Source organism: Vidua macroura, chromosome 18 (genome assembly GCF_024509145.1).
Source record: "Vidua macroura isolate BioBank_ID:100142 chromosome 18, ASM2450914v1, whole genome shotgun sequence".
In the NCBI taxonomy this organism is placed as follows: domain Eukaryota; kingdom Metazoa; phylum Chordata; class Aves; order Passeriformes; family Viduidae; genus Vidua; species Vidua macroura.
This window is the reverse complement of record NC_071588.1, coordinates 3451688-3479494: the sequence shown is the minus strand read 5'-3', so window position 1 is coordinate 3479494 and position 27807 is coordinate 3451688. Positions and strand designations below refer to the sequence as shown.

Sequence of the window (27807 nt, the reverse complement as noted above, 5' to 3'; positions counted from 1 at the left end):
AGTACTGTGGATCCTGTAATGTATGATGTAGATTAGTTTCCTAAGTGGCTGCTACAGCATAAAATCCACGTCTGAGAAAATATCTGAGGGGTAAGGGCTATCCAAAAGCAATTAATCACGTGGGTGATTTTCCCTGTGCAAATCTCTGCTTTCTTTTAATGTTACTTTTAAGCATTTTTCAGGACATGGCATTACCTATCTGCTCACAACTAAGGTGTCAAATTTATCTTAAAACAAGGCACTAGTCGTGTCTGAGTCACTCTTGTTTTGGCAACTCCTTATTTAAATTCAAATTGCATGTGAGTTCCTGGGCTGTAATGGCAGGGATTGGTGGCTCCCCACATGCTTTGGCAGTAGTTAATTCCTTTTTTGTGTGTGGATTCCCTGGCTCCCTTCCCCTCTCCCTGCCTTCCCAAGGGGGAATATCCAGGAACATGTTGTCCTCAGTCATTTCAACACAGGATGGGAGAAGGAACAGTTTATTTACTTGCTTTAGTTTCTGCTTTTTTTTCTGTGGTGGTGATGAATTCACATGTGGCTTTTGTAGTATGGAATTGCTGGTAGTGTTTTGTTTTTTTTTTTTTAATTTCCTTTTGAGTTGAATGAATGAATTGAACCTCAGTAGCATGTCAGTTTTAGTTACTAAACTGTTTTCTCTGGAAGTGAAGGATTGTGTGGTAGCACAGCCTATTTTATTGCACATGAAGTTTTTTGCCCACTTTGGCCTTGCTTTTGAACTTGCAAGTTGACTGCAACCAAATTGGGTAGAAGTGGAGAGGTTTCAAAGCAAATTCTTCCAAGTTCCATGGAAACAGCCCAGTAGAAGGTGGAGACTGCCCACCAGTTCAGGAAAAGCTGCAATTTGCCTTCACAGAACTTTGCACGCCACAGAATCCACACGATCAAGGCTTGCCTGAATCCTGTTCCAATCAGTGGAAACAGCAGAAGTCACTCTTGCATTTTTAGGTAGTGAAATCACTCGCCCATAATATCCAATGCCACAGAAAAACTGCCATCGTTAATCCTTAATCGTTAATCCACAGAATTGCTGGGATGGAACATCTGAATGATGAAGGCCAGTTTAAAGTTTGGGAGATGTTCTAGCACTGTTTCAGTTTTGCCTTGATCCAGTGTTGGATGTTGTGTAGGTATTTTTAAAAGGAAATAAGATAGTCTAAAGCAAATACCTAACATCTGTCTAATCTCAGCAAAAAAGGCCAAAACTGACAGAGCAAGCAAATGTTGACAAACTAAAACATGGCAGTTTTGTCAAACACTTTTGCTTCCTTCTCTAAAACTATAGATTTAATGGAGAAAATGCCATTATGGAGTTATGTGGTGGGATTATTATTAAGATCCTAAATACTTTCTAACAGTCTAGCTTCAAAATTAGCTGTTGACTTCATTAATAATTTTAAGAACTCAGTATATTTACATCCTTAGTTATTTGAAAAACTCACTGGAATTCAGCAGGAATTCAGAATATGGCTCAAAGATGAGTCAAGCAAGAAAAAGCATCTTGCAGTAAAAGATTTTAAGAACTTATGGTGCTAAAGTTCAAAGGGAAAAATTGAGGTGTCTTCCTTAAAACCTGAGTGTACCTGCATGGTAGATGCTGCAGAGCTCTGTAGCCTTCCAAAACAAAGAGCCAGAGGCCACAGTAAAATTTGATTTATTTGAAATTTAAATATGTTTGAATAACGGAGTGATTAAGTGTGAAAACAGACAGGTTTTCATTTTTGCCAAGTCCATTCCGGACTCCGGGAGAAATCCAGTGCGGGTTTTTGTTTTGCCGAGTCCATTCCGGACTCTGGGAGAAATCCAGTCCTGGTTCATTCCGGACTCCGGGAGAAATCCCGTCCGGGTTTTCCTTTTTGCCGAGTTTCGGTGGGGTTTTTGGTGTGTTTTGTTGTTGTTGTTCTTGGGCGGGTTTTTGTTTGTTTGTGGGGGTTTTTTTTGGGTTTTGTTTGTTTGTTTGTTTTGGGGTTTTGTTTTGTTTTTGTTTTGTTTTTGTTTTGTTTTGTTTTTGGTTTTTTTTTTTTTTTTTTTTCATTTATTTGCTGAGTCCATTCCAGACTTTGGCTGAAATCTGGTCCAAGACAGATCTTGGTCGCCCAGTGTGGGGCTCAAGGGTATTGAGAGAAAAAGGATGAAAAAAAGAATTCCAATTCTTAACCTAAATTTTGTGTGCTGGACATAAAAACCTCTTTAGGTGTCACCGTGTGGTCCAGCTTACCCTGGTTCGGGTGGCACGTGGTCGTGGCTTTATTTGTCCCATTTCCAGACCCTTATGGGTCCTATAACCAAGGCTACTGTGGCTGTTATCCAGTTTGTTTTATGGGTGAATAGGGTGAGGAATTCATGGATCTTTAACTTCCTTTGGAAGGCAGGCACATGGATTCAGAGATATCACACACAAACTGTATGTGTTTGGGGTTCCTTTAATAATGGATTTACTGTGAGGAAATGACCCCAGGGGATATTTTCTCCCACCCCTTCAACCAGCTCTTTGGGTCTGCCCCACCAGTTTTTGAAGGGTTCCAATCTTCTCTAAGTGCTAATGATATCATACAATGCCTGGTGGTGCTGATTTGCCTGTTGTCTTTAGGACTCTGGGCAAAATCCAGTCCAGCTTTGGGTGTTTCCTGATGGATATCAGCTCTGCTGCAAAAACATCCCCACAGAAATTAGCTCAGGGTTAATTACAGATGGAACTGGGTGAAATGTGAAGACCTGTTCCATGAGAACCAGAGGAGATGATCACTTTATCCCCTCTGGCCTTGAAGGGGTGAACAAATCAATTAAACACCATTTCTGTTGCCAGCTGGAAACGGTTCTAAATTTGGAGAAACAAGAGGAAGATGATTCTGATGAGAACCTGATTGGTGGATCCCAGGTGTTTCAAAGGCTCTGTGTGGCTGGGTGGGTTTTGCTTTTCCATTTTGTGGTGCTGAATTGTCCTTAAAATGCAGAAACACCCAAGTGATGCTTTCAGGAGTCACCACAAGTTGGTGCTGGGGCAGAAGGGGAGACAGAGCAGTTGTTATCACTTTTTATCTTCTCTGGGCAGGTGTGAATAAGTGATATTGTTACACTGACAAGGTTCAGACCCTGCCTGTCCCCTTTTCCACTAGCACTGCTCAAATCACACTCTCATTTTTTAGACCATCTCTCTTTTTTGCCCCTGGATTACACTGGTTTGTTTGTTTCCTGCTTCTCCTTATCTTTGGAAATGTGGCTCCACAAAGGTTCTCACAATGTCTGACGTGTTTATCCCCCTATCCTTTCACCAGGAGCTTTTTAACCACTTCAGGTTTCCAAACCCATTTTGCTATTTCACTTTACCTGGCAGCAAATTAATGTAAGCTCAGGTATAATTGGATAAATGGAATTTAATCACTTTTTGCATGTGTTTGACATAACTCTAGTGAGTTCCAAGCAAAATTCCTCACCTCACCATGACCTGCAGTCTAACCTAGATTCTCTGGACTATTACAGCTTTGTATTTCACAGCTTGACTCTATTGAGTGGGGGAACTGACTGAGAAAAGGTCTGGCAGTTCTTCTCTCTATCCATTATTGAGTGACCTGCCTTAGCATGAAAGAAGGTCATGGAAAACTGTCTTTGTGGTAGTTGTGCTCTGTTTTTTCATAGAACTTTCAGAAATCTTTTAATATTTTTTTTTCCTGTGTTTCTTTTAGAAATCGATGGGTTTTATTTCAGTCCTTCATGCAGTACTGGGAAGTAGATCTGCTGGCAAGTGCAGCTAGTTTTGTGGTTTGGGGTTGTGTTTTTTACCTTTTTTTGCTGTAATTCTCACTATTTTAAAAAATAATTTTTCTATAACAGATGCTATACTCTTTAAGTACAATTCTTTTTTCATATGGGTTGGAACAGTTGAGTTTAATCATGTCAGGATCTTTTTTCCCATTTATGGCACTATTAAGTGTGTATGTACAGCAACTTTCATAATGAAATGCCTTTACCACACTGTCTTGTACAGTAGCACCTCACATTGTACTACCAAGGGAATAAATTATTATTATTATTTTATTCTCAAGGCAGGTGTTGTCACTTGCAGGTACTAATTGCACTTTTTAGGAGATATGTCTGTGAATGACTGGAAGCCTTCAGTAGTCTCAGGCTTTATAAAGGAGGGCTGACCTGAAATTTAGAAAGCTTTTGCTTAAAACTGAACAAAACTGCCCATATAAACCTTCACTGATTCTCTGAGCACGTTACAGCCACAGGGTGCTCTAATTCCTGCTCTTGTAAGGACACACAGAATGTGCAGAGAGAAATGTAGTAGCTGGTTATTCAAAGAAGCTGGACTGGGTTTGGAAACAGCAGAAATTCTTTGGCATTGTCCCTTGAGTCCTGTTCAAAATAACCCAGGTGCCATGGTTACCAGAGGAGTCATTTTGCTGCTTCTCCTGGGAATCTGCTGTTGAGCAGCCCCATCTGGTCTGGGACCTGAATTCCTGCATTTGCTGCCTCCCACCAGCCCTGGGTCACTGCAGGGGCTGGAGCAGCTCCAGGGGCTCTGGGCACTGCCAGATTCCTCCAGGTTGTGTCTCCCAGTTTGTGGTTTGAATGTGGTCTCTTCGTAATAAACGTCACATTTTTTTACAGAAACGTGGAAGATGAGCAGGGCCAAGGTGTGAAACAGAAAAGGATGAATATTCTGCACAGAGTTTAATCTGTGCTATCCTGGAGCCAGCATTTCTTCTCTAGAGGTTGATCTGCAGTGTGAGTTGGAGGGGACAGATTGCAGCAGTTTTTCCTGTCCCTGGGAATCCTTGCATGGATTTATCCTGTTCCACCTCGGTGCTTCAGACACCTCTTACCTCATTTACCCCACTCACCTTCCTATGGAAAGGTGCTGGGTGGCTGTGTTTAGGTAAATCATTTGGGTTTGTTCAAAAAAATCACCACAAACATACCCCACGAAACAGGAAAAAAATCCCATTGCCTGGCTCAAGGGTTGTGGAAAAGGAGCTTGAGGGATCTCTCAGTGCAACCCCAAACCTGACTATTGTCTTTGAAGGGATGCTCCTTATCTAGGCCATTGTTCTAGTTTTCCTGTCTAATTTCTTAAATGGGTTTGTAGAGCCTCTTTTTATTTAGCTCTTTTTTTTTTCAGGTAGAAAACAGAACAAAATTGAGTGGGGAAAAAGCTTCTAAGCAGAACTAACCAGTCTTCACCTAAAGAGACAAAAACCCCTACCCAGACTTGCTAGGAAAGGAATAAGGAGGAAAACTTGGAACTCAGTGTGGTCTGATAGTGCAGTCAAAGTTTATTTTTATGTTTGTACTTAAGATATTTACCCTCTAGAAAAAGTAGCTAATGTCTGAGGGTGAATGCCCTCAATGTCCCTCAATTTAAGGGGTAGTTATTCCCAGAGATTACTTTTTCAGTGTTGTATATTCCCTCCTCACCACTGTGCCAGAGATCTGGATTCTCTGTAACTCTTTAATGGTAACAATTCTTTTTTTCTAAGCCAGTCCTGGTGCTTGTTTGTGTGTTCTCTGCCAAGAACACCAAATACCAAAGGTTCTACGAGTTACTATATTAGGCTGTCATGATAACTGTAAACTTTGTGTGTTTTTGTTCCATGGAGAGTAATAATTTAAGTGGCTACAGTGACACTTAAAGCAGGATCTGAAGGTGACCTGCAGTTGTTCCAGAATTGCTTCTAATGGCAGAGAAGGGGCTGCCACCTTAAATGTGGACAAGAGGTGCCTCTGCCACCTTTTTCACTTGAATAATATTCTTAAAAATTCATTATTCTTCCTGTTTTTCTGAGGTTTGTGTGGATTAGGATTCTTTTTCCTCATCAGCTGAAGCCTCATCTTGCCCCTGGAGCAGAAATGTGTGTGGCAGCTCCTGGGCACTGACTTGGGACTTTGTGGACTTGTAAATTCCTCGATTCCTCACAGGTGACCTTGTGAGTGAGCTCTTCCCAACTGGAATAATGTGAATTTTCTCGTGTGCTGTGACCATGCACCTTAATTTACAGCACAGGAGCTCGTTGTTCTCCAGTAATCCCGGGAAGTTCCCCCAAGAAATAGAATGTCTGCTGTAAAAATTACATGAAATACTAATTTTTACTAATTTTACTAATTACACAGTCTTTAATAGAAGGTTTCATTCAAGCACTCTGCCAATGCCTCAAAATATTCCTGGTTGTACAAGGTGTGCTGGAAAACACAGGTGGACATTTTCAAGCCATTGGTGCATTTTCCATGTGAAATTCAGTGAATCTTTTGAAGAGGTTTCCATCACCATGTCCCTGTTTTCACAATGCTGCATGCAGGCTGGACAGATTTGCACAAATTTAGGGCACAACATATTGTCTTCCTGAACTGCAGGAATCCTGTGGCTCTTCCTGGCAAGTGTCAGCCACACAACACCTTTTCCTTCTTCGCTTAATTTAATTCTTCCATCCCCTGGGTATTAGGAAAAGCTGTAGCTCACAGACATTGCCAGTAATTGGAATGGCTGTAAATATTTCATAGGATAAGTTTGAAAGCCTCTGCTTTCTAGGCTTTCATTTAGGAGTGTTTGGGTTGGATTTTTTTATTCTTGAAAGTGAAGAAAAGATAAAATGATTCTCCTCTCCCCGAGGATTCAAATAGCTGGTTATATCTACAGGGTTGCCAAGTGCTCTGTATCATGCTTTATATCAGTTATTTTAAATACAAGAGGGTTGTACTGTGTAGTTTATCTGAATTATTCCTTAGAGAAAATATGAAAGGAATTTTTTCTCATTTAATTTCTTTTATTTTTCCTCACAGAATTAGAGTAAGAAGCAAACAGACCTTAGAAATCTTAATCTGCTGGTAGAAATTTATGTGAAACTCTAGCACAAACCTATTGCATTCAGAACATTGGTTATACTGTGTCTTGTTAAATATATTTTTAGTTGTGAAGATCAGTATTTGTTCAACATTAATTCAAACTCATAGACAAAACAATACATAGTTGAAATAAGAACTGGTTATGCCATTCCTGTGCTTTGTGAACACTTATGCCAAAAGCTTCTTCACTGAATTTGGTGTTTTGTTTTGGAAATGCATTAAATGCAGCTGTGTGTCTTCCTGCTTTAGGTTGGAGGAACAAAAGCTGGAGTCGTGCGTTTTCTGGGAGAAACTGACTTTGCTAAAGGAGAATGGTGTGGGGTGGAGCTGGATGAGCCCCTGGGAAAGAACGACGGAGCTGTTGCTGGCACGAGGTCGGTGCATCCCCAGATTTTACTTTATGAGATTTTTCTCTGTATTCTCTTTTGGGTTTTTATGTCTTCCGTGAAATTTTCAATCAGGGGAGGGAGGGAGGCTCTAAAGCTGCCTTGTCTGCTGCTGGTGGGGAGGGTTTGAATTCTCTGATGCCAACACTTCTCTCACATTCGTGGGATGAGCTGATCTCTCCTCCCATGTGAGTTTTATTCATAGACTGGTAATGGAAAAGAGACAATTTCCTTCTTTTAAATGCCTGTTTGATTTCTCAGCTTGGAAGGAATGCTCAGTTAAGAAAATCTCTGGATATCCAATAGTTGTACTTAAGGGAAATCTTCCAGCATCCCAGGAGCTGGAAACTCCTGTTCCAACAGATGCCTCCTGGTAGAGATGGGAGCAGTATAGCAATAAGTCACAATCAGAAGGCATTAATTCGCATCACAATTTAACTTTCTCATTTGCCATAAGGAATAGTCTTTTAGCTCATTAAAAAGAGGTTTTACAAAGATTGTCTCACCTTAACATAGATGATCACAGCTTAAAATTGTAAGTGGCTTTTGTCTATATTTAACCAAAGATATATGTTCTGTATCATCAAATATGCATAAATGATATGTATGTAATAAAATATAAAACTACTTGATTTAATGAAAAGCTGATTTCTGTTTTTAACTCTGAGCCATCACATCTTTTGGCAGCTCAGAGGAATGTGATGAAGGGGAAAGCTGTGGATATAAAACTGAATCTGAATGGAATTTTTTAGGCACTCGAGCTGCAGTGTTTACTCTGGATTTCTGAAGTCTGATGCGATCGTGCTGTTTCAGACTCTCAAAGCCCCTTTCCCAAATGGGTGTTACATAGAACTGCAGTCCAACATGGATGAGATCCCCGTGTTTAACACTTTCATACTCCTGATCTAGAATTCTCCATGAACCCAGCCCGCGCAGGTGGAAAGAAGTTAACTCCCGCTCTCCTCTGCTTGCTTTGCCCTTGCAAGGTATTTCCAGTGCCAGCCCAAGTACGGCCTCTTCGCCCCGGTGCACAAGGTGACCAAGATCGGCTTCCCCTCCACCACGCCGGCCAAGGCCAAGCCCGCCGTGCGCAAGGTGCTGCCCACGCCCACGGCCCTGAAGCGCAGCCCCAGCGCCTCCTCGCTGAGCTCGCTGAGCTCGGTGGCCTCCTCCGTAAGCAGCAAGCCCAGCCGCACAGGACTCGTAAGCTGCTTTTTCCTCCGCATGCTCCCCCCCTCTCCCAGCCCCGGGCCCGCCCAGCTCGGCTCGGTGCAGCCAGGCGAGAGCAGCCCGTGGGCAGAGCGGGCTGCAGGGTTCACGGTGCTCTTCTTCATTCAAAGCATGCATGAAGGAAGGAAATCTTAGCTAGCCCTGGAGAGCAGCTGAATAGTTGAATGTTTAATTCAAGCTAACAAGAAAGGGGCTTAGGACAATTTCTCTGGCTGCAATCTGCATTTAATTCATTTTCTGAGGATCTGGTGTGCACCGAAGCTTCCAGACGTCACACAGGTTTTATTTAAGCAGGAAGCTTCACGTTGGCTAAAATGTTCAAAATTTCCTTTTGCTGTTCAAGAGATGAGTCAGCTGAGAAATGCAGCAGGAGCAATTTCCATGTCTCTGCTGACAAGAAGCCTCTTTCTTTTCTTTTAGATTTGGTTTTAATCCTATGAATTCATAAAGGCTGAGTGTTGCCAAGTGCAGTGGCTCAGGTGAAATCTAACACAGTACTAATTCCACCTAATACACTTACTATGGATTCTTTTGAAGTTGCTGTGTTACATAAATGTCCTAATCTTAGGTTGCAGCAGTAAAATGGAAATCTGGCAATGCTGAATTTTGAGAAGACTCTTTTATGGCAATTGAAAACATAGAAATAATTGGATTTTTCCACAGTCTCCCTAGCTTTTTTTTTTTTTTTTACCACAGTCCATAGATAGCTCTAATTAGGAAGGAGTGTCTCCCAGTGATGTGGAGCAGGTTCCCTGTCCCACTGTCCCACTGACCAGCAGGTGCCCAGAGAGGTGACTTACCCTGGTCCTGCAGGACTGAAGCAGATTAACAGAGGTCAGCAGTCGGTCAGGGCACCAGGGTTAATACCTGGCCACAAAAAGGATTTTTATTTGGCACAAACAGTGGGACTTCATTACTTAATCCATTCTGGAAGTTGCACTTGCAGCCACAGAGTGCCCTCTAGTTTGGGATCACAGCACTAACACGTGGAACCAAATGCTTTATTCCATGTGCTGTGATCCCCCAAGTTACACCTTGTGAATGTCTAAAATGGATTTGCTTATTTTGTTTTGTCCCAGGGATTTTGCGTGATTTAGGTCATGAAATGCAAAGCTGCTGTAATCCATTATTTCTGGAATTAAAATTCCAGCTTTTTTCCAACTCTTTTTCTCAGGCAGTGTGAACATTTGGTGGCCATCCAAGTTAAAAGGATTGTCCAAATAATTCAGAGACTTTTTCTTTAGAAGTTAAGCTGCTGGAGAAACGAGATTTTCTGTAATCAGTTTTGACCCAGCAGACTTTTCCTGCTTCAGTTTCTAGGAAAGCTAAAACTTTTCTGGGGATTTCTGGACTCTTAAATTGACTGCTCAGTTGTTCAGGGCTGTTTCTATTTTCTTTTTCCTGTGTAATAAAAGCAGCTGTTAGAGTAGGTGATCCAATGACTTAAGGGGCTGTCTGATGCCATTGGTGTTTATTTCCGAGTCTGAAGGAAGCTGATGCTTCTCTGAAGAGTTTTGGATTTGTTTTGCAGGTGAGAGTGAAGGGTGATTTGAAGACTTAAAACTGTTAGAAAGCAATACACTCTGGAATGGGATTTTTTTCTGGAAACTGGGAGGGTCTGAAACAACCAATGAAGCATCAGAGTGAAGGTGGTTTGTTCTGTCTGGTGACTGGAAGGGCACCAGCAGTGGATTGCAGAGTGTGCAGGGTGGGATCCAGGAGCTGGGGCAGGGATTGTGCAGCAGGGAAGGGGAGATGTCTGTGCTGGCAGGAGAATAATCCCTGCTGTGCTCTCAGCTGGGGCTGCTGGCCAGTGCCAGCTTTCCAGGCTGGCTGTGGCAGCTATTCAATGTTTTGATCTCTGGAAGGATCATGCTCCTGGTTTTGGATGATTAGGCAGAGCTAAAGGATACAACAGCAAGTCTTTGTGATTTGGAGGATTTTTAAAAATTACTGAGCTGTCATTCTCATTTAATACTTAAGCAAATTTCTCAGCTGTTAAAGACAGGTTTTATGAACAGCACTGAGGGTTTTTTTGTTCAGTTTTTTGCTTTTTTCACAACTATTGCTCACTTTACTTTGTAATTTCAGGTTATTTACTTTCCCTTCTAGCTCAGGAACTTGTGAGGGTGTAGCTGGTAGGGCCATAATGAATTTTCCCTGGTACTGATTCCATTCAGTGGGGCAAGGTCAAGGAAAACCTGGTTTCATTTTAGCTACAATTCTCCTGATTAATTTTAATCTACATTCTTGAAATTTAATATTCCAGATCTTTTTCCCAGAAGTAATTGAATTCCAAGTGATAGGAACATATATTTTATTTTATATACCAGTTGTTCTTGAAGGTTTTAGCTGTAAGGCTGGCTTTAGGTCAAGGTAAATGTTCTTCATCCTGGCTGCTTTTGCCATGGTAGATTTGCCAGATGCTGGTGGGAATTCCCAAAGCTTTTCATGGAGCATTTGGAAGTGTTGGACTGCTGCTGGTGACCCAAGATAATGACCTGTTAAATAGAGACATGATGTTTTTGGCTTGCTTGGAAGCTGCCTTTCTTTTTTTAATGCAAAAAGATGCTTCGGAGCATCCTGAGCCAGCCTTTGTGTGAGTCTACACCTTCGACTGAGGCCTTTTATTTTCACTTCATCCCTCCTGCCTCTTCCTCTGCCTGCTCCTCCTTACAGGGCTCTGACCACACGTGTTGGCCACTGTTAAATTCTGGAAAATGAAGTTGTTTAAGTGTAAAAGGAGAAGGTACAGTAGGTCACAGAAAGCATTTGCTTTACTAACCCTGTGTTTGTGGAGTCTGGAGGTACCCACTACACCCCTGTTTCCTTTCTCTTGGTGCAGAATAATTTTTAACACATTTATTTTGTGAAGTTGACAGAAACCTCTTCCCGGTATGCAAGAAAAATTTCGGGCACCACGGCCCTCCAGGAGGCCCTGAAGGAGAAGCAGCAGCACATTGAGCAGCTCCTGGCAGAAAGGGACCTGGAGAGGGCAGAAGTTGCAAAAGCAACGAGTCACGTCGGGGAGATCGAGCAGGAATTGGCTCTGGTTCGCGATGGGCACGACCGGGTGAGAGAGTTACTGTTCTTCTGAAACAGAGTTAACACAGTGGACTTACCCTCCAAAATGGGCTTTTCCTATTGGAAAGGACTGGGAGTAAGAGGTGCTGTGCTAAAAGTAAAATAATCCATGCCTGTGAGATCTCCCTTGTATAGGATCTTTGGCTTGATGAGATATCAGATCCACAGAATTTAACTCATTTTTGTTGACCTTCACTGCAGTCTTTGATGATGTTCAGATTTGATAACATTCCTGTCACTTGGCCCATCGCTTAACCAAATTGTGGTTACTGAGGTACAGGTACATAACTTGGAAAAAATTCCTGTATTTCCCAGCTTAGTAAATTTTGGTTTTGTTCCTCTTCCCCATTAGCACGTGCTGGAGATGGAGGCAAAAATGGACCAGCTGCGAGCTATGGTGGAGGCAGCTGACAGGGAGAAAGTGGAGCTCCTCAATCAGCTTGAGGAAGAGAAAAGGTAACCCCAAACTGTCCTCATTAATGTAATTAATGTTCCCCTTGTGCTCCCCTTGTGCATCTTGCTGTTCATCCTGTCTCCAGACATGTTTCTCAGTGCTGGAGTTTCAATGCGATTGTGACATCTTGAAGGCCTGTGGATGCTTTGGATGTGTCTTGAATTTCTGACACTTTCCTACATGAATGGTAGAAGATACAGAATGTGAGATCAAACTGCTGATTTAGGTCACCTCAGATCATCCAGAAGGGTGACAAAAGGAGAGCATCAATGAGGATTTAAAGGGTTTTAATACAAAATACCCTCTTCAGAGCTGCAGGAGTAGTGATGCCTTGCTTTGGCACTGGTAGTGTTTTAAGGACAGAAGTTTTCCCTCCCTCTGATGTTTCCTGTGAGATATTTCTCCTCAATGTTCCTGGCAGTTTGCTGGTACAATGGGAATGTTGTCACTGTCATTCTGATTTCCACTGAAAAATGAGCTTGAAAGCTTTTGCTTCCAAAATTACCTGAATTGTAATGAGTTGTCCCCACAGGAAAGTTGAAGACCTTCAGTTCCGTGTGGAAGAAGAATCCATTACCAAAGGAGACCTAGAGGTAAAATATCTCCACCTTTGTAAATGGGGTATCCAGGAGGGCACAGAAAGGCAGGAATCATTAAAAGATGCAATCCTGGTCCAGCCACATGAAAATGATACCCATTTCTGCAGTCCTTTAGTAAGCCTATTGTCCCAAAATTGCAGGATTGCACCCCAAATTCAGTTACACACTTTAGCAAAGGCTGTGCTATGGAAAGGCTCTAGTTATTTAGAGAAATTAAATTAATGGAAATTTCTACCTTTTGCTGTTAAAAGTAACCACTAAGAAAAAAAAATTTGAAGTTACAAAATTGCAAGTTAATATTTATGCCTTTGAAAATTACTTGTCCTGTTTGATCAATTTCTTGAGTAATTCCTGTGCTTCCCTTAGGGAAGGTTGATTAATGGAGAGTGTTTTGTCCTGAGAGTTTGCACATAAAATCTGAATAGCAATTCAAATGTGCAACTTTTGTCTGTTGTTTATAGAACTGTAATGTTGGGCTACAGCACAGTGTGTTATTGCACAATCAGAATAGAAAACATTTAGGGAAGGATTGCTCTCAGGTATTTGAGCACTGCCAATTTTTTATCCCAAAATTCCAATTAATAAGCAAGATACTTTTAGTTGCTCTACTCTATTGTCTAATCAGAAAGTTATTAGAACTTCTTGCACAGCATAAAGTACAAACTTAGTTAACTGTGTTGCTATAAAGCATTTGTGATTGAAGTGCTAGCCTTATGAAAAAATACTCATTTCATATAACATTTCTTTTATTTTAGTCTTCCATTCATTTTAAGATACCTATCTAGACTCTTCATAGAATGCTCCTTTTATTGTTTAGTCCATGAAAATATTTTAGTTTTTTATTTTCTGTTAAATCAATTGACAGTCATGGCAAACCATCCTAAAGACTCTGGTTTGTCAAGCTGCTTAACTTGGGGGTTTAAACTGAACTCAGGCTGATGGAATGTCTCCTGTTGATTGTGTTGGAATGGCAGTGCTGAGTCTGCAGGTGAAACATTTTTGTTTGTTTGTTTTTTTAATTTTACTGATAGCGAAAGAGGCAGATTTCGGAAGACCCAGAAAATGTAAGAGGGCACTTCAATGTGCAGAGACATCCCATGTTAACAGATTGTGTGCAGAAAATGCTTATACTGATTCACTAACTGCATAATCTGTTATTGAGACATTGACTCTGGTATTTGTGTGCATGTTGCTTCCAGAGCAATTACAACATTTCTTGGAAAGAATGTGTGTAATGACTAAACGTGATAATGCCCATTAACTGCAGACAGGGCCAGTGCCAGTAGAGTTCTTTAGGGTCAAAACCTTTGCAACTCACTGAAGAGTCCAGAAGCTTGCAGAACATGACTGACCAGCATCCTGAAGTGGCCTTAATTTAAATGTAGGATTTTAGCTGTTTTCTTCACAAAATCCTGCCTGCTCTCCTATGAGATCCTGCTGCTGTTCAATAGATGACAATTTTTCTAAGGGAAAAAAATCTGCCTATTCTTCATCTCCCCATATTTGTTTCCTTTTTTCCTGTATGAAATGCTAAGGGGATAGATGATTAAAACCCTCTGAACAATTAATGTGCAAAGCTGTCTGATTTTACTGTATCTTCATGTAGCTCCTCTTCAAATTATGTAGGAAAAAATGTGTTACTTGATAATTGAAATGGCCATGCAAGATGTTTAAGGAGCCCTCTTGCTTCCCCAATTCCAAATAGTGGATTTTTAAAGGTAAATTTATCCCAGGCTGCCTCCTCTGCTGCATCCACAGCCAAGATAGGAAGTTCTGAGGACTAGAACTGGATCCTGCTGTGAATCCTTAGGGCTTCCCTTTGCAGAGATCCCTCAGGGATCTGGGTCTCCTCCAGTCTCCCCATCAGGCTGATGCTTTGTTAGAAATAAATCTGCATGTGCCCTTCCTTTCTCTTGTGTATTCCTTCTTTGATCCCATCTTTTCTCCTGACTTCCCTGTTCTGATGTTTCCATTAAAAATGGACATCTTCACTCTGCAGAGGAGAGTTTCCAGGCTGACACTTCCTGATCCTGGTGGTGTCCTGGGGACTGGAGGGCATCTTGCCCCATCCTAGAACTGGTTTTTGGGATTTGTGGCCTCAGCACGATTTCCCAGTTTGATGGAGAATGTCACAGGGAGGTTTATTCTGGAGTGAAGGAATAGCCAGAACACACTGGAAAATGCTGATGCCTGGCCTCCGAAGTTTGGGTGGAATTCTTGGAGGTTCAATGCAGAGTAAGAATCCCATTTCCACATCATTCCCTAATTGTGAAGCTCTGGAGAAGGGGAAGATGATTCCTTTGGCTCTGTTGTCTTTTTTTTTCTTTCCTGCTTTTCTTTTCCATCCAAGTTAAGGTTTACAATCAAATTATTCTCTTCTTTTTGGGGTACTCTCTCTTCTCAGTTCACTGTGTCCTGCATTTCATCAAAGAGAACCATAATCAGTAAGAATTTCTCTCTACATCATCAGGAAAGAAATTTGAGCAGTTCCAAATTTTGCAGTGATTTTTACCTCAGGAAATCTGGAATCCCTCCCTTGGAAATCGGATTTGATTAAAGGATAATCTCTCATCTCTAAATGGGGAAAAAGGTGTCAAGCAAAGATCTCTGGAGGATTCTTTTTTAATCTTTTATTTCCATTTTGGCAGGATTTTAACTTACTTGCCTTTGTAGTATATAAGAGATGGGATTTAAAAAAAAACTAGTAATCAGTGATGGTCTGTCTGATCTTTGGAGCAGTAAAGCACTATCTGTAAAATTAATGATCAAAGAGTTTGGGTTTTATGTAGTGTAAAAAAACATAAGGTTGCATATTCCAAAGGCACACAGGGGGAATTCTGTAACCATGAGATTTGGGATATCTTGGGTTTTAGTAGATCCCCTTGGTGAATTAGAATTGAATTGGAATTGAATTTCCAGCTTTTAAAGCAGATGGTTTTTCAGACTTATTTACAATTTGGTTGTGGATCAAAACTAATACTGACCTGTGTCAGAGAGAAAACTGAATTGTAGCCACTTGCTAAATATTATTTCCCTTAGAATACTTAATTCCATTTTCAAGGGCTATGGGCAGGAAAAAGAATAATCTGTGTTCTTGTGGAGCATTTTTGCCTGTTACACCCTGAAGATCTTCCACTGAGAGAGGAACAGACCTGCTACGGAATGAAAACATCGACAAATCTAAGGAGCAACTTCCAAGTGTTTGTAGACCAAGGAACTCCATAGAAACATGGCCAACTGTTTTCAGCTGTTTAAAAAATTAGCTCCCTTGGATGTCTGGATGCTTTTGGGAAGGAGGAACTTGCTGCTGCCAGAAGGAATTCTGTGTTTGGAGAAGCAGACAAGAAGCTCATCCCCATCTTTATATTCCTCTTTCATTTATTTCTCTTCTCTACTTCAGAGGTGCAGGTCAGGTTTGAATTACCTGCTGGACTTTCCCTGCATCTCCCAAACTTCAGGCTCTCTTGCAGGCCTCAGTGAGTATCTGAATATCAAGCCAGAATATCAAATATTCTGTGTTCTTGCTAAAAATTCTGTTTGTAAGCAAAAGGCAGGAGGCACTTGCTCACTTGGGTTCATCTGTGTCTTGCTTCTCTTTAGGAACCTGTTAGACTTCCAAAGATGTTACTTTTTGCTTACTTCCACTTATTCTTCAATATATTTAGACATCAGTAACTGCAGAGCAACCAGGCTGATTCACTTTTTTATCTGGTTTTGAGGAATCTTGTTGCTTCCTTCCTTCCTGAAAGAGGAGAAGAGGGGGGGAAAGAGGAGGGTTTTGGAGCTACAGACAACCATTCTCTTTCTATTTCTGTTCAGATAATTCAAACCATAGTGACAGAGGAGCCTTCATGTTCCCAGGTCTTGGCCAGAAGCATTTTTATGGCTAAGACTTAGAGACAGCTACTATCAAAAAAAGAAAGTTAAAGTTTTGATTTGTCATATGAACTTCAGTGCAGAATTTTTGTCCCCTTGTTAATAAGTAATTTTTTTATAAAATCAGCCAAACACATTAAAGGGAAAAGGTAGTGGGATAACAAGGAAAGGGACTTACCATCCTGTTAGAACAGGAGGAGATATATATGCACATATATATTTTTTTGACATAACTACTCTAATTTGTGCTGAAAACTTCATGTACTGATAAATAACTTCTACTCAGCTGCATGAAACTTTTTTTGTTCACATTTCTCCGTTTGCTATTCATTCATTTATTTATTTATTTTACACACTTGATTTCATTTTTACACGCCCATCCATTCACACCTTCAACCCATCCTCCTCATCCATAGCATTTTCCTGTCCATTTTCCCCACCCTTGCATCCTCTCTGCTCACCTGTTAGAAGGCTCTGGCAGCACGGCCTGCATGTGGCTCCTCCTCTTGTGCTGGCATGTGATGGTGGCACCGTTGTGTTCTCTTCCTCTCCCTCTCCACTAACAGACGCAGACCAAACTGGAGCATGCCCGCATTAAGGAGCTTGAACAGAGCCTGCTCTTTGAAAAGACCAAAGCTGACAAACTCCAGAGGGAGTTAGAAGACACTAGGGTAATGGTTTTCCCTGTTTGAATAACGAGCCTGATCTGTGTTGTGGAAGATTTCTGATGGCACAGTGCCGGGGGTGACACGTGCTGGAACAGGTCCTTGCTCCTGCCGTAGCCAGAGCTGGAACACTGTAAAAAATTAGGATTAATTTTGAGCTTCCATGGGGTGTGTGTGTGTGCCTGGACGTGTGACTCGTTGAAGAACTCAGGTAAGATGTCTTCACACTGCAAAAGTAATCCTTGGATCCAAAAGTAGCAAGATGGGATCATGAGTTGAAAGAAAGGAACATTCAGTAGCTCATTTTAAAAATTAGCAGAGTTCATTAAACCCAAAAAAACTAAGATTGAACGTGCCAGTCCTTTTAACACAAACTGAGTATCTGGGGCTTGGTTTCTGAGCTCTTCAGTAGCTGCTGCACTACTTGCTTTGCTAAATCATGGTTTGCAGTGGCTTTTTCCCACCAATGATATAGTATTTTAATGGCTATCCCAGCAATTATTAATACTGCTGCCTGTCAGAATATTACTGACATACTTTGTACCAAGTCAGAAGTTCAGCAGATGTCAGTTCTTATGGAGAAATATATATATACACAAAGACACACATATATTCATGCTCACACATGGGATTTTCTTGAAGGTCAGGTGGGATGAATAAAAAAACCCGGGATGAATATAAAACCAACAATTTAATGTGTAATAAGTACTTCTAAAGGGCAACTGTGGGTAAGTAATATCTTTTCCAGGAGGTCAAAGCAGTAACTTCCTAATTAGAATTAATTCTGGGAGCTTTGCTGTAGCAAAATTGCTCCAACAGTCAGTGAAAAGCTCAGATAGTGTGAGGACACTTTTTCAGAGAGAAGCAAGTATAGAAGGGATTTCAGAGGATTTATCAGTTCAAAATGTGTTTGTCATTTTCTGACAGTCTTATAGCTGGTGTGAGATGAATTTGGAAGAAATTATTTCAACAAAGACCTCAAGGTTCTCCATTCTTTTCCAGTCTGGAAATGGTTCTGAGGAACACTTTGTTAATCATTGATAATACCCATCAGGGTGGTTTGTAAATTTTTTAGCAATTCCTAGATACTATCAGAAGAACAAATTTTAGTAAATTCTATGTTTATAGACAATATAAGGTGTTTGTCATATGACTTGTGGACATTTTTCCCTTTTTGAAGCAATTTGCAACGCTCGGTGGAAGCTTTTCAGCAAGGCCTGAGTGTCTTTGTATGAAATGTATCTTTTATAATTCTTCTTTTCTTAAAATGCTGTTGATCATAGGTGGCCACAGTGTCAGAAAAGTCCCGGATCATGGAGCTGGAGAGGGACCTGGCACTGAGGGTGAAGGAAGTGGCTGAGCTCCGAGGGAGGTTGGATTCCAGCAAACACATCGACGACGTGGACACTTCTCTCTCCTTGCTACAAGAAATCAGTTCTTTGCAAGAAAAAATGGCAGCAGCTGGCAAGGAACATCAGAATGAGATGAACTCGCTGAAAGAGAGGTTTGGCCTTAGTGAGGAAGCCTTGCAGAAAGAGATCAAGTCCCTTTCAGCTTCAAATGAGAGAATGGCAAAGGAAAATGAATCCTTGAAAACCAAGCTTGACCACGCCAACAAGGAGAATTCCGACGTCATTGAGCTCTGGAAGTCCAAGCTGGAATCTGCAATTGCCTCCCATCAGCAAGCAATGGAAGAGCTGAAAGTTTCTTTCAGCAAAGGTGTTGGGGCTCAGACAGCAGAATTCGCCGAGTTAAAGACTCAGATTGAGAAGATGAAATTAGACTATGAGAACGAAATGGCAAATCTAAAGCTGAAGCAGGAAAATGAGAGATCTCATCACTTGAAAGAGATCGAGTCGCTGAAAGCAAAACTGGTGGCAGTCACAGAGGAGAAAGAGCAAAACCTGGAAAGCCTGAAGACCAAACTGGAAAGTGTGGAAGATCAGCATCTAGTAGAAATGGAAGACACTTTAAACAAATTGCAGGAAGCTGAGATAAAGGTAAAGGAGCTAGAGGTACTGCAAGCCAAGTACAATGAACAAACCAAAGTTATTGATAGTCTTACACCACAGATCAAAGCTGCTGAAGAAAAGCTTTTGGACCTTGCTGCACTTGAGAAAGCCAATTCTGAAGGTAAATTGGAAATCGAGAAACTTAGCAAGCAGCTTGAGGCAGCTGAGAAACAAATTCAGACTTTAGAGACTGAAAAGGGTGATGGAATTAGCCAGGTTTGTATCAACATCCATCCTTTTAGTTTTCTTTTGCTTTTATTTTACATTTGTACCCTTTTAATCTGCTATAGGAAATAACATCACAGAAAAAACAAGTTCTACTGAATGTGTATCTTGGGACCATCCGAGGAGGTTTAGAGGAGCATTAATTGGGTCGTGTCTCAACAGGTTTCTGCTGCTCCACCTGCACCAATAAGCAAAAGGAAAAAATTCCTTCTGCACTTCCTTGCTGCAGATTTGGGCATGTCTGTGCTGAAATCTTCCTGTTATGGAAAAGTTACTTTGTTGGCTTGTTTGGGAGAAGGGTCCACACATCCTAAGGCTTTCACCTTTGGGGATAGACAAGAGGACTTGGGACTCAGTGGGGAAATGTTTCCTTCATTACCTTTCCCCTCCTGTGACAAGGTGATGGAAGAGGCTTTTAAAACAAAAGAAAGCACAGGAAATCCTGGTGGAACTTTTCTTTAAGCCCAGGCTCTGCAGGGATGTTTTTGGCACTGTTTCACAGCACTTTGGAAGCACAGACTGCAGCTTGGTGCAGGATTTTCCTCAGGTTTGGATGAAACACCTTGGTAAAGCTGATGGTAGTGAAGAGTAGTGGGAAAATAACTAGAAAAAGCTTTCCTAAACTCTTCACAGGTGGTTCCAAGATACCAGATTTTTACCTTTGACTCTCTTTTTGAGGCCACGCTGGGTTGCTGCACTACCCCTGGGTGTGGTGCAGAGATTCCCTCCCCGTGTTTGTGTATTGATCTGATCAGCCAATTGAAGCACAAATCAGTCAGTTCAAAAAATGAAAACAATTAAGAACCAAAACTACTGATTGAACTAATGCTGAAACTTTGAAATTGTGAGTGTATTCAAAAATGTCTGCCATTAAATAATGTATTCACAATTATTGCCAAAAGAACTAAATTTTAATGATCTCAAAATTATTCCAAGATGCAATTAGTGCTGTGATGTGTGTAGTCATCAGTGGAAATCAGCTTCACTCAGTTAACTCATCATGGTTTTTTCTTAATTTTTTTTTTTTTCATCTTAGAGTGATTTTAATGTGACAGTTATTTCTTTCAGATTCACCTTTTAATTTTCCTAATTTTTCATTCATGTTTGTAATTTTATTTTACTCCATTTCATCATCTTTGTTAGGCCAGTAATCTGGCCAAAGAACTGCAGGGCAAAGAGCAAAAGCTTCTTGACTTTGAGAAAAACTTGAGTGCAGTAAATCAAGTTAAAGATTCTTTGGAAAAGGAACTTCAAGTTTTGGTGAGTAATACCCCAAAATTTTGACTTTACTCTTTGGATTTTGGGTTTCATGGTGAGAGTGTAATAGAAGTCTGTGGATCAGCTCTGAGCAAAGCTTTCCAAAGGTGTTTTACTCATGGAAAAAATGGGAAGGGTTCATAGCTAATGGGACCTGTCTCAGAATAAAAAGAGCATTTCACCTCAGTCCTGTGTTATCAGGTGTTTTGCCTAAATAGAACTCATCTATTTATAGATTGCAGATAAAATTAAACCAAATCAAAGTCAGCAGCAGTTTAAATTTAGACTGCTCGTTAAGGAACACTTAATGGCCCTTTATTGTAGCTATTGTGCCAATCAATGCTTGCTACACGCTTCTTTAAATGGTTTTAAAAGACATTTCTCATTTAAATAAATTTCCAAATGCTGTGTTGTTGGGTGGGGTTTCCCTGAGGAACTACACTCGCATTAGTAACAAAACAATGGGATTTTTGGTCTTTCCATGGCCAATAGTAAATATTCAAACTTGGTGGAAGAGCCTCACTTCCCTTCCTGAAAATCCTTCCTTTTCTTCATTGTCTGGCATCAATTCCTGCTGGTAAAACTGGAAAACACTGGTGGGAGATGGCTCACAAGGCTGCAGGTGTCCTCTGTGCAGCCTGGGATAGAAACCCCAAATTCTTGTTTCCTGCCCTGGGCTCTATGGCAGCTGATGGAGGAGTTGCTTTAAATGTTGAGAGACTTGCAGCCAAGGCAAGGGAAGATCTGTGCTAAGCTGTAACTCAAAAACTTGAGATTGTTTATGATAAGACCAAAGACTGTTCTATTCGTAAGTGAAAAAGACCTAATACAAATTCAGTGGTTGAATTGTGCTGTTACTACCAAGCCTTACCTTAAGTTTTCATCAATTTTTCAGAAAGAAAAATTTACTAGTGCAGCTGATGAAGCAGAGAATGTTCAACAAGCTATGCAAGGTATGTGCTGCTGAAATAAACAGAGAGCTAAAAAGCTGCAGAAATTAAATGCCAACAAAATGACTTTTTTAAACACTTTCAAGCTCATAGCTGATGTCAAAGCAGTTTCAGAGGCTGTGGAAAGGACAGGATTATTTGTAGCCTCTCTGAAGGGCAACATACCTTGCAAGCAGGTAGAATTATCTGCATTTAAATAGTTAGTAACTTTGTTTTCCAAATTTTACTTGCCTAGAAACAGTGAAGAAGCTGAACCAAAAAGAAGAGCAGTTTGCACTCATGTCTTCAGAACTGGAGCAGCTCAAGTCTAGTTTGACTGGTAAGGAAGGGATGAAATGGAATGGAATGTTCTGGAAATGCATCAGCTTTGTGCTCTGGCCTGGCTCTGTAGCCTGTAGGAGGCTTTGCTGTGCCTTTCTTCTCTTTACATCTCTGTCAAACCAGTGCAGAGGGATTTGTGCCCTGAAGCAAACCTTGCCTGGTGGTGGTGGCACAGGAGAAGTGATCCCAAGGCTGCCCTTGCCCTGGCAGTGCCTGCCCTGCCCCGAGGCATTTTTTCACCGGTGTTGCCTTCCTTGTTCATTTTCTGCTGCTCTGCTGAACAGCTGATCAGTGCTTTCACCTGCAAGACCTGCAGGTCTCTTCTTCCATTGCTTCCTTCCCCTCTGAAACAGCAGAACTTGTACCAACATCTCGTGGCCTGAAGTGAATCACTTCTGAAACAAAGGGCTCATGACCAGCTGCTCTTTGCTGTTTCTGAAGAGTCCTTAAGCTTTTGCTGCAGTTACCAGTTCAATCAGTCATAATTTTTCTTTTTAAAGGGTTGATCTGTGAGGTCTGGAGCATCAGTACTGACGTGTTTTTAGTTCTTTACAGTTCTCTAGCTGTTCTTTGCATACTCTTCCTCTAAAATTTACAGTTTAACCACCTTTGTCTTGCTCAGAGATGGAGAGGAAGCTGAGGGAGAGAGAAGAGAGGGAGCAGCAGCTGATGGAAGCAAAAGCCAAACTTGAAAATGACATTGCAGAGATCATGAAGTCATCAGGAGACAGCTCTGCCCAGCTCACAAGAATGAACGATGAGCTGAGGTTAAAAGAAAGGTATTTGATCACTGTCAGAGCATTGTCACATCAGATCTCCACTCCCACACTCCCAGCTTCTCATTTTATTTCTCTGTAAATATCTGAACAAGATGCTTCTGAATGTCACATTGATATGACAAGTGAGCTTATTCTAGCAAGCTAAATCAATCAAAACAGTCTCCTGGGAGTGATTTGAAGAGCATCCAATACTCATAATTCCAAAGTTCTTACATAACATGCTTCTTATTGCCCACAGTAGATGACCTCTTGAATAATCCAGACTGTTTTGTGATTGTGCTTCATGATTATTTGATTACCTGATTAACTCAGTTTATTTAGATATATAAAAGACTTGGGTCACATTTTTGTGAGAGAAAATGTGGGGGTTTTTTCCCAAATAAAAATTGTATGTACAATACTGGGAGCAATATAACTTGATCTTCTCTGTTTAGCAGAACACTATCTGTTAAACAATGAAATCTCTTTCTAAATGCTTGGTCAGAATATAGAACTTCAGCACAATCTTGGCTCTTTCATCTCTGTGCTTGTGGTGCTGTCAGCAAAAAGTGATGTTCTTTCATTTGGTCTTTCCAGGCAGTTGGAGCAAATACAGCTTGAGCTTACAAAAGCAAATGAAAAGGCTGCTCAGCTTGAGAAAAATGTGGAGCAGACAACACAGAAAGCTGAGCAGAGTCAGCAGGAAACTCTCAAGATTCATCAAGCAGAACTGAAAACTCTGCAGGATCAATTAACAGACATGGTAAGAACAATTTTAAAAGCACTAAAACTGTGCAGAAGTATGGTCCCACCGCTGCTTGAACTGTGTCTTACTGTCTTACCTTCCCCCAGAAAAAGCAGATTGAGAGCAGCCAACATCAGTACAAGGATCTTCAGGCAAAGCATGAAAAAGAAACTTCTGAGCTGGTGGCTAAACATGATGCAGACATCCAAGGGTTTAAGCAGAACCTGCTGGATGCAGAAGAGGCTCTGAAAAGTGCCCAGAGGAAAAACAGCGAGCTGGAGGCACAGGCTGAGGAGCTGCAGAAACAAGCAGAGCAGGCCAGAGTAAGTGACTTTTGTCACTCTGCAAGTGACATAAAGTTTAAATTTTCTGTCTCAGTGACTCGTTTTCTCTCTGCTTCAACCTTTCATAGCCAGGTTTTTGTAGTTTTTCTGTTTTGAACTTTCCCGGGGTATGTGGATATGGGTTAGGGAGGAGAAGCCCACAGGACAAAAGTGGTTGTTAGTTCTTCTCTCAGTTACACAAGAGTTGATGAGATACAGTTCTTTGATATCAGTTAACATTTCATGTTCATAGATCTGGCTCAGCACAGCCAGTTGGAGCCAGATATCATTCCCTGGTTTTTTATATGCTGGGATTTTAAGATGCATTGTGAACTACTTCATTTAGAAGTGCTACACACCTTTTATTTTGTAGTATGATCTGCAGCTATTCAGTGTGTAGCTTGACTTAAGCAATTTTAATTTTTCCTCCTGTTTCTTTGACTTTACTGCTTGCTTTCATCCCTCAGCAATTATTTGCTATAATCTTTGCTGTATGATTTAGCAAATTATTTAGTGTATAAATTGACACACAATATTGACAGCACTGATGTGTTTTGAATTAAAGGGATAATGGAAATGTATTTTTGAGAGAATCATGAGGAGGTGAAACTGAGAATTGGAAGTCAGTTTCTAATAGAACTCCTTGCATTTTAATTCACTTAGAGTCTCGTGAAATCATTCTGTGGCTCTTCTTTTGAATAATTTACAGTCAGTCAAATTATTGAGAATGGTTTTATAAATTACATTAAATTAAACCATTAAACCATGATATTTTTAATATTATTTAGCCACTAAAAACTTCTCGTGGATGGTGCATGTTCTGTAATGTAACAGGGGTGTCTGTCAGCAGTTTAGTTCAAACAGGCACAGTGTGTCAGTGTATACACTTTTAAAACTTAAATTACAGTTGCTTTATTTGCCCTTAAAGCACATTTCTCATTTGTCTGCTTGACTTGATTTTTGTTTTCCCTTCTCCCTGACTTTATTTCTTTAGTCCTTAAGCTCTGTGTTAGCCTCATCCAGAAAAGAAATCGAACAAATGTCAGACAAGATGAGGGCTTTGATATCAGAAAAAGAGACTTTGGCACAGGAGGGGAATACTTTAAAATTAGAGAGAGGTCCTTTGTTATCAAAACTTGAAGAACTGGAATCAAAGATTTCGTTAATGCAACAAGACCAAGAAGAACTGAAGGCAGAAAATGAAAGAATCCTAAAGCAGAAGGAAGAAGCTGAGGCCAAAAGCCAGCAGGAGAGCACAGAAAAGGGAGCACTGGCTTCTGAGAAAAGCAAATTACTCTCTGAACTCGAGGCAGTGCAGGCAAAGCTGCTGCAGGCAGCTCAGAAAAATGAGGCTCTCCGGTCCTTGGAGTTAACCTTATTCCAAAAGCTGGAGGAACTTCAGGCCAGCAAAGATGCCATGGATGTGGCGTGTCAGAAACGTGACAGAGAACGGGAAGAGCTGGAGAATTACCAGAAGAGACTTTTGGAAGAGAAAGATGCAGTTCTAAAAGACAAAGATGATGTTATCCAGAAGCTGGGAAGTTCTTGTGAGGCCCTGGCCAGAGACCAAAGGGAGCTCCAGCAACAAGTGTCAGCTCTGGCTGCAGAGAGAGATTCAGCCCTAGGGGAGCTCTTGGCTCTTCAAGACAGACACAAAGCCCTGGAAGAGGAGCTGGGCAGGGTCTTGCTAGGCCTGCAGGAAGAGAAGGAGATGCTCCTCAAAGACACAGAAAAGCTGCAAGTGAGCTTAGACAAGGCAGTCAGTGAAAACCAAGTGTTAAAAGTGAGAGGGGAGGAGATGCAAACCCAGCTCACCAAAGCGATGAAAGACAGCGTGGAGCTGCAGAATTCCCTTGAGAACCTCACTTGTCTTCTTGAGGAAATGAAAGCCTCAAGAGAGACACTCAGTTTGGAATGTAATCAGTTACATCAAGAGAAAGAGGCTCTTTCCTCATCAGAACAAAGGCTTTTGGCTGAAAGGGAGCAACTTCTCAATGAAAATAAGGCAACTGCTGAGAAGCTTGCGAAGGCCTCTGCAGATGCTGAGCTTTGTGAGAGAATCTGCACTGAGAAAATGAACAAGCTGACCTTGGAGAAGGAATCTGTCCTTCAGAAGTTGTTGCAGTTTGAAAAGCACAATGAAGCTCTTCTCCAAGAGAAGAAGGAACTGGAGACAAAATACTTGGAGCTTCTTGATGCAAACAAGTCTTGTGCAAAGGCAGTTTCTGATCTGAAGAGAGAACGTGAGCTGGATCTCTCATCCAGGAATGCTCTGGCTCAGGAGAATGCCACACTCAGAGATTCCATTGAAGCCCTGAAGGGAGAACTCAGTAAGAAGACTGTAGAAAATGAAGAGCTAATGGCCTGTAAATGTGACCTTTCCAATCTTCTGAAGGAGGCCCAGGATGCCAAAAGAGCATTAGAAGGTGAGCTGGCTGCTGCATCACACACCGAGCAGGTCCTGACATCTTCTTTGGACGCTTGCTCCTTTGCCAGGGAAATGCTGACCAAGGAGAGGGATGAGCTGCAGGAGGAGTGTCAGAAATTAAACAGAGAGGTTGCTCTTATGAAAGAAACCTTAACCATGGAAAAGGAAGCTCGAAAACTGGACGAGAAATCATTTCTGTTGGGACGTACAGAACTTCAAAGGAACATCTGCTGCTTAGAGAAGGAGCTAGAAGAGCTGAGAGAGAGAAATAAAGTTCTGGCTGAGAAAGCACTTTTCATTCAGGAGAAAGAAAAAAGTAAAATGAATCTGGTGGAAATAATGAGAGAGGAAAAAGTCCTCTGTGCAGAGAAAGAGGAGGTCACTGCCAACATGGAGCAACTGAGGAATGACTTTGCTTCCTTGTCCAAATCAGCAGCAGAATTCCAGGGCATGCACAGCTGCATTGCCAGGAAGATGGATGTGTTTGAACATGAGGTGGAGCTGATGGAGAAGGAGGGAATTGAGAACCTTCAGGATCTGGACAGCCTGAGGAATGAGCAGGAAAGTCTGCTCATCAGTCAGGAGGGACTAGTGAGTGAGAAGGGGAAATTCTTCCAGAATTATTACAGACTGTGTGATGAGGTTAAACTTTTAGAAAAAACTAACAGTGACCTCTCAGGCAAATTGCTGGAGTCTCAGGGCCAAAATCAGATGCTGCAGGAGCAAATGAACAATCTGATTTTGAAAGTAAAAGAAATTGAGACTCTCCAGGCCCAAGCAGTAGTACAGAAACCAGAGGTATTGAAATTCATAGTTAAAAGTCAAGTCTGGGGCTGGTTCTACTAATCCTGAGCACTAACCCTTGGTGTCCTCTCTGCACTTCACTGCACACTCAGCACTTCATAACACACTGCAGCTGTGGGCTCTCTCAATATGGTACTTGGGGGTTGTTGCAAGTTGCAACTGTGAGTCTGAAAAACACTTTATTATGTTTTTTTAGTATTTTTTTAACTGCAAAAGCCTCTGTTGTTGCTGAATGTTGCAAGAAAACAACATTAACTGTGAATAAAAGGAAGCTGTGTTCCCTGAATCTGGTAGGAGACATTGAGCAGCTCCTTCTGGTGAAGGACTCTGCAGCTTAAAATCTAAAGTAGTAGTAGATAAGGTTTTAGATTGGATCTTGGTGCAATTTTATGTGCAATTACAGCAAACTACCAATCTGACTTACTCCAAAAATATAAAAGAATGTGCTGCTTCTGTAAATGTAATTGGATAAAAGCAGTGTGAGAGAAAGGGAAAGATGTTGACAATTCTTGGTGTTCTTTTTATTCACAGAAGTGTTTTGTATTCACCACCAACAAATTCTTTATAAAATACTTCTATTTTCAGTTTGTGTGGCTTGAAGCCCAGAAAAATCACATTGAATGCAAATTGGAATCAGGAGATCCTATAGATGACACCTGCCTGAGTATTTTAATATCATTGTGCAGTATTTCCTTTATGAGGCCATAATGAACAGCACTGAAATAATGCAATAATTGGCTTTATCTCTAATTCCATTATTTTCCAAATTTTTGAGGTTTTGTAATTCTATATGTTCTGACAATATACCAGGCTGTTGGAAGTGAATATC

At 41.1% G+C, this 27807-nt stretch overlaps 1 protein-coding gene across 4 annotated transcripts in view; it reads left to right on the top strand.

Moving 5' to 3' along the window:
* The window catches only part of CLIP1 (CAP-Gly domain containing linker protein 1), a 62028-nt gene that overhangs the window by 18495 nt on the left and 15726 nt on the right, over positions 1–27807 (top strand). Inside the window, exons 4-17 of one of the 4 annotated variants that reach the window (XM_053993771.1) lie at positions 7111–7235; positions 8234–8450; positions 11353–11550; positions 11914–12017; positions 12548–12608; positions 17057–17161; positions 18439–19383; positions 20536–20652; positions 21545–21602; positions 21835–21918; positions 22543–22699; positions 23276–23441; positions 23531–23746; positions 24741–26765. In XM_053993771.1, coding sequence (XP_053849746.1) covers positions 7111–7235; positions 8234–8450; positions 11353–11550; positions 11914–12017; positions 12548–12608; positions 17057–17161; positions 18439–19383; positions 20536–20652; positions 21545–21602; positions 21835–21918; positions 22543–22699; positions 23276–23441; positions 23531–23746; positions 24741–26765 — 4578 coding nt within the window. Of the gene's footprint in view, positions 1–7110; positions 7236–8233; positions 8451–11352; positions 11551–11913; positions 12018–12547; positions 12609–17056; positions 17162–18438; positions 19384–20535; positions 20653–21544; positions 21603–21834; positions 21919–22542; positions 22700–23275; positions 23442–23530; positions 23747–24740; positions 26955–27807 lie in introns of all 4 variants that reach the window. The other 3 variants (XM_053993774.1, XM_053993772.1, XM_053993773.1) reach the window with 3 other exon arrangements.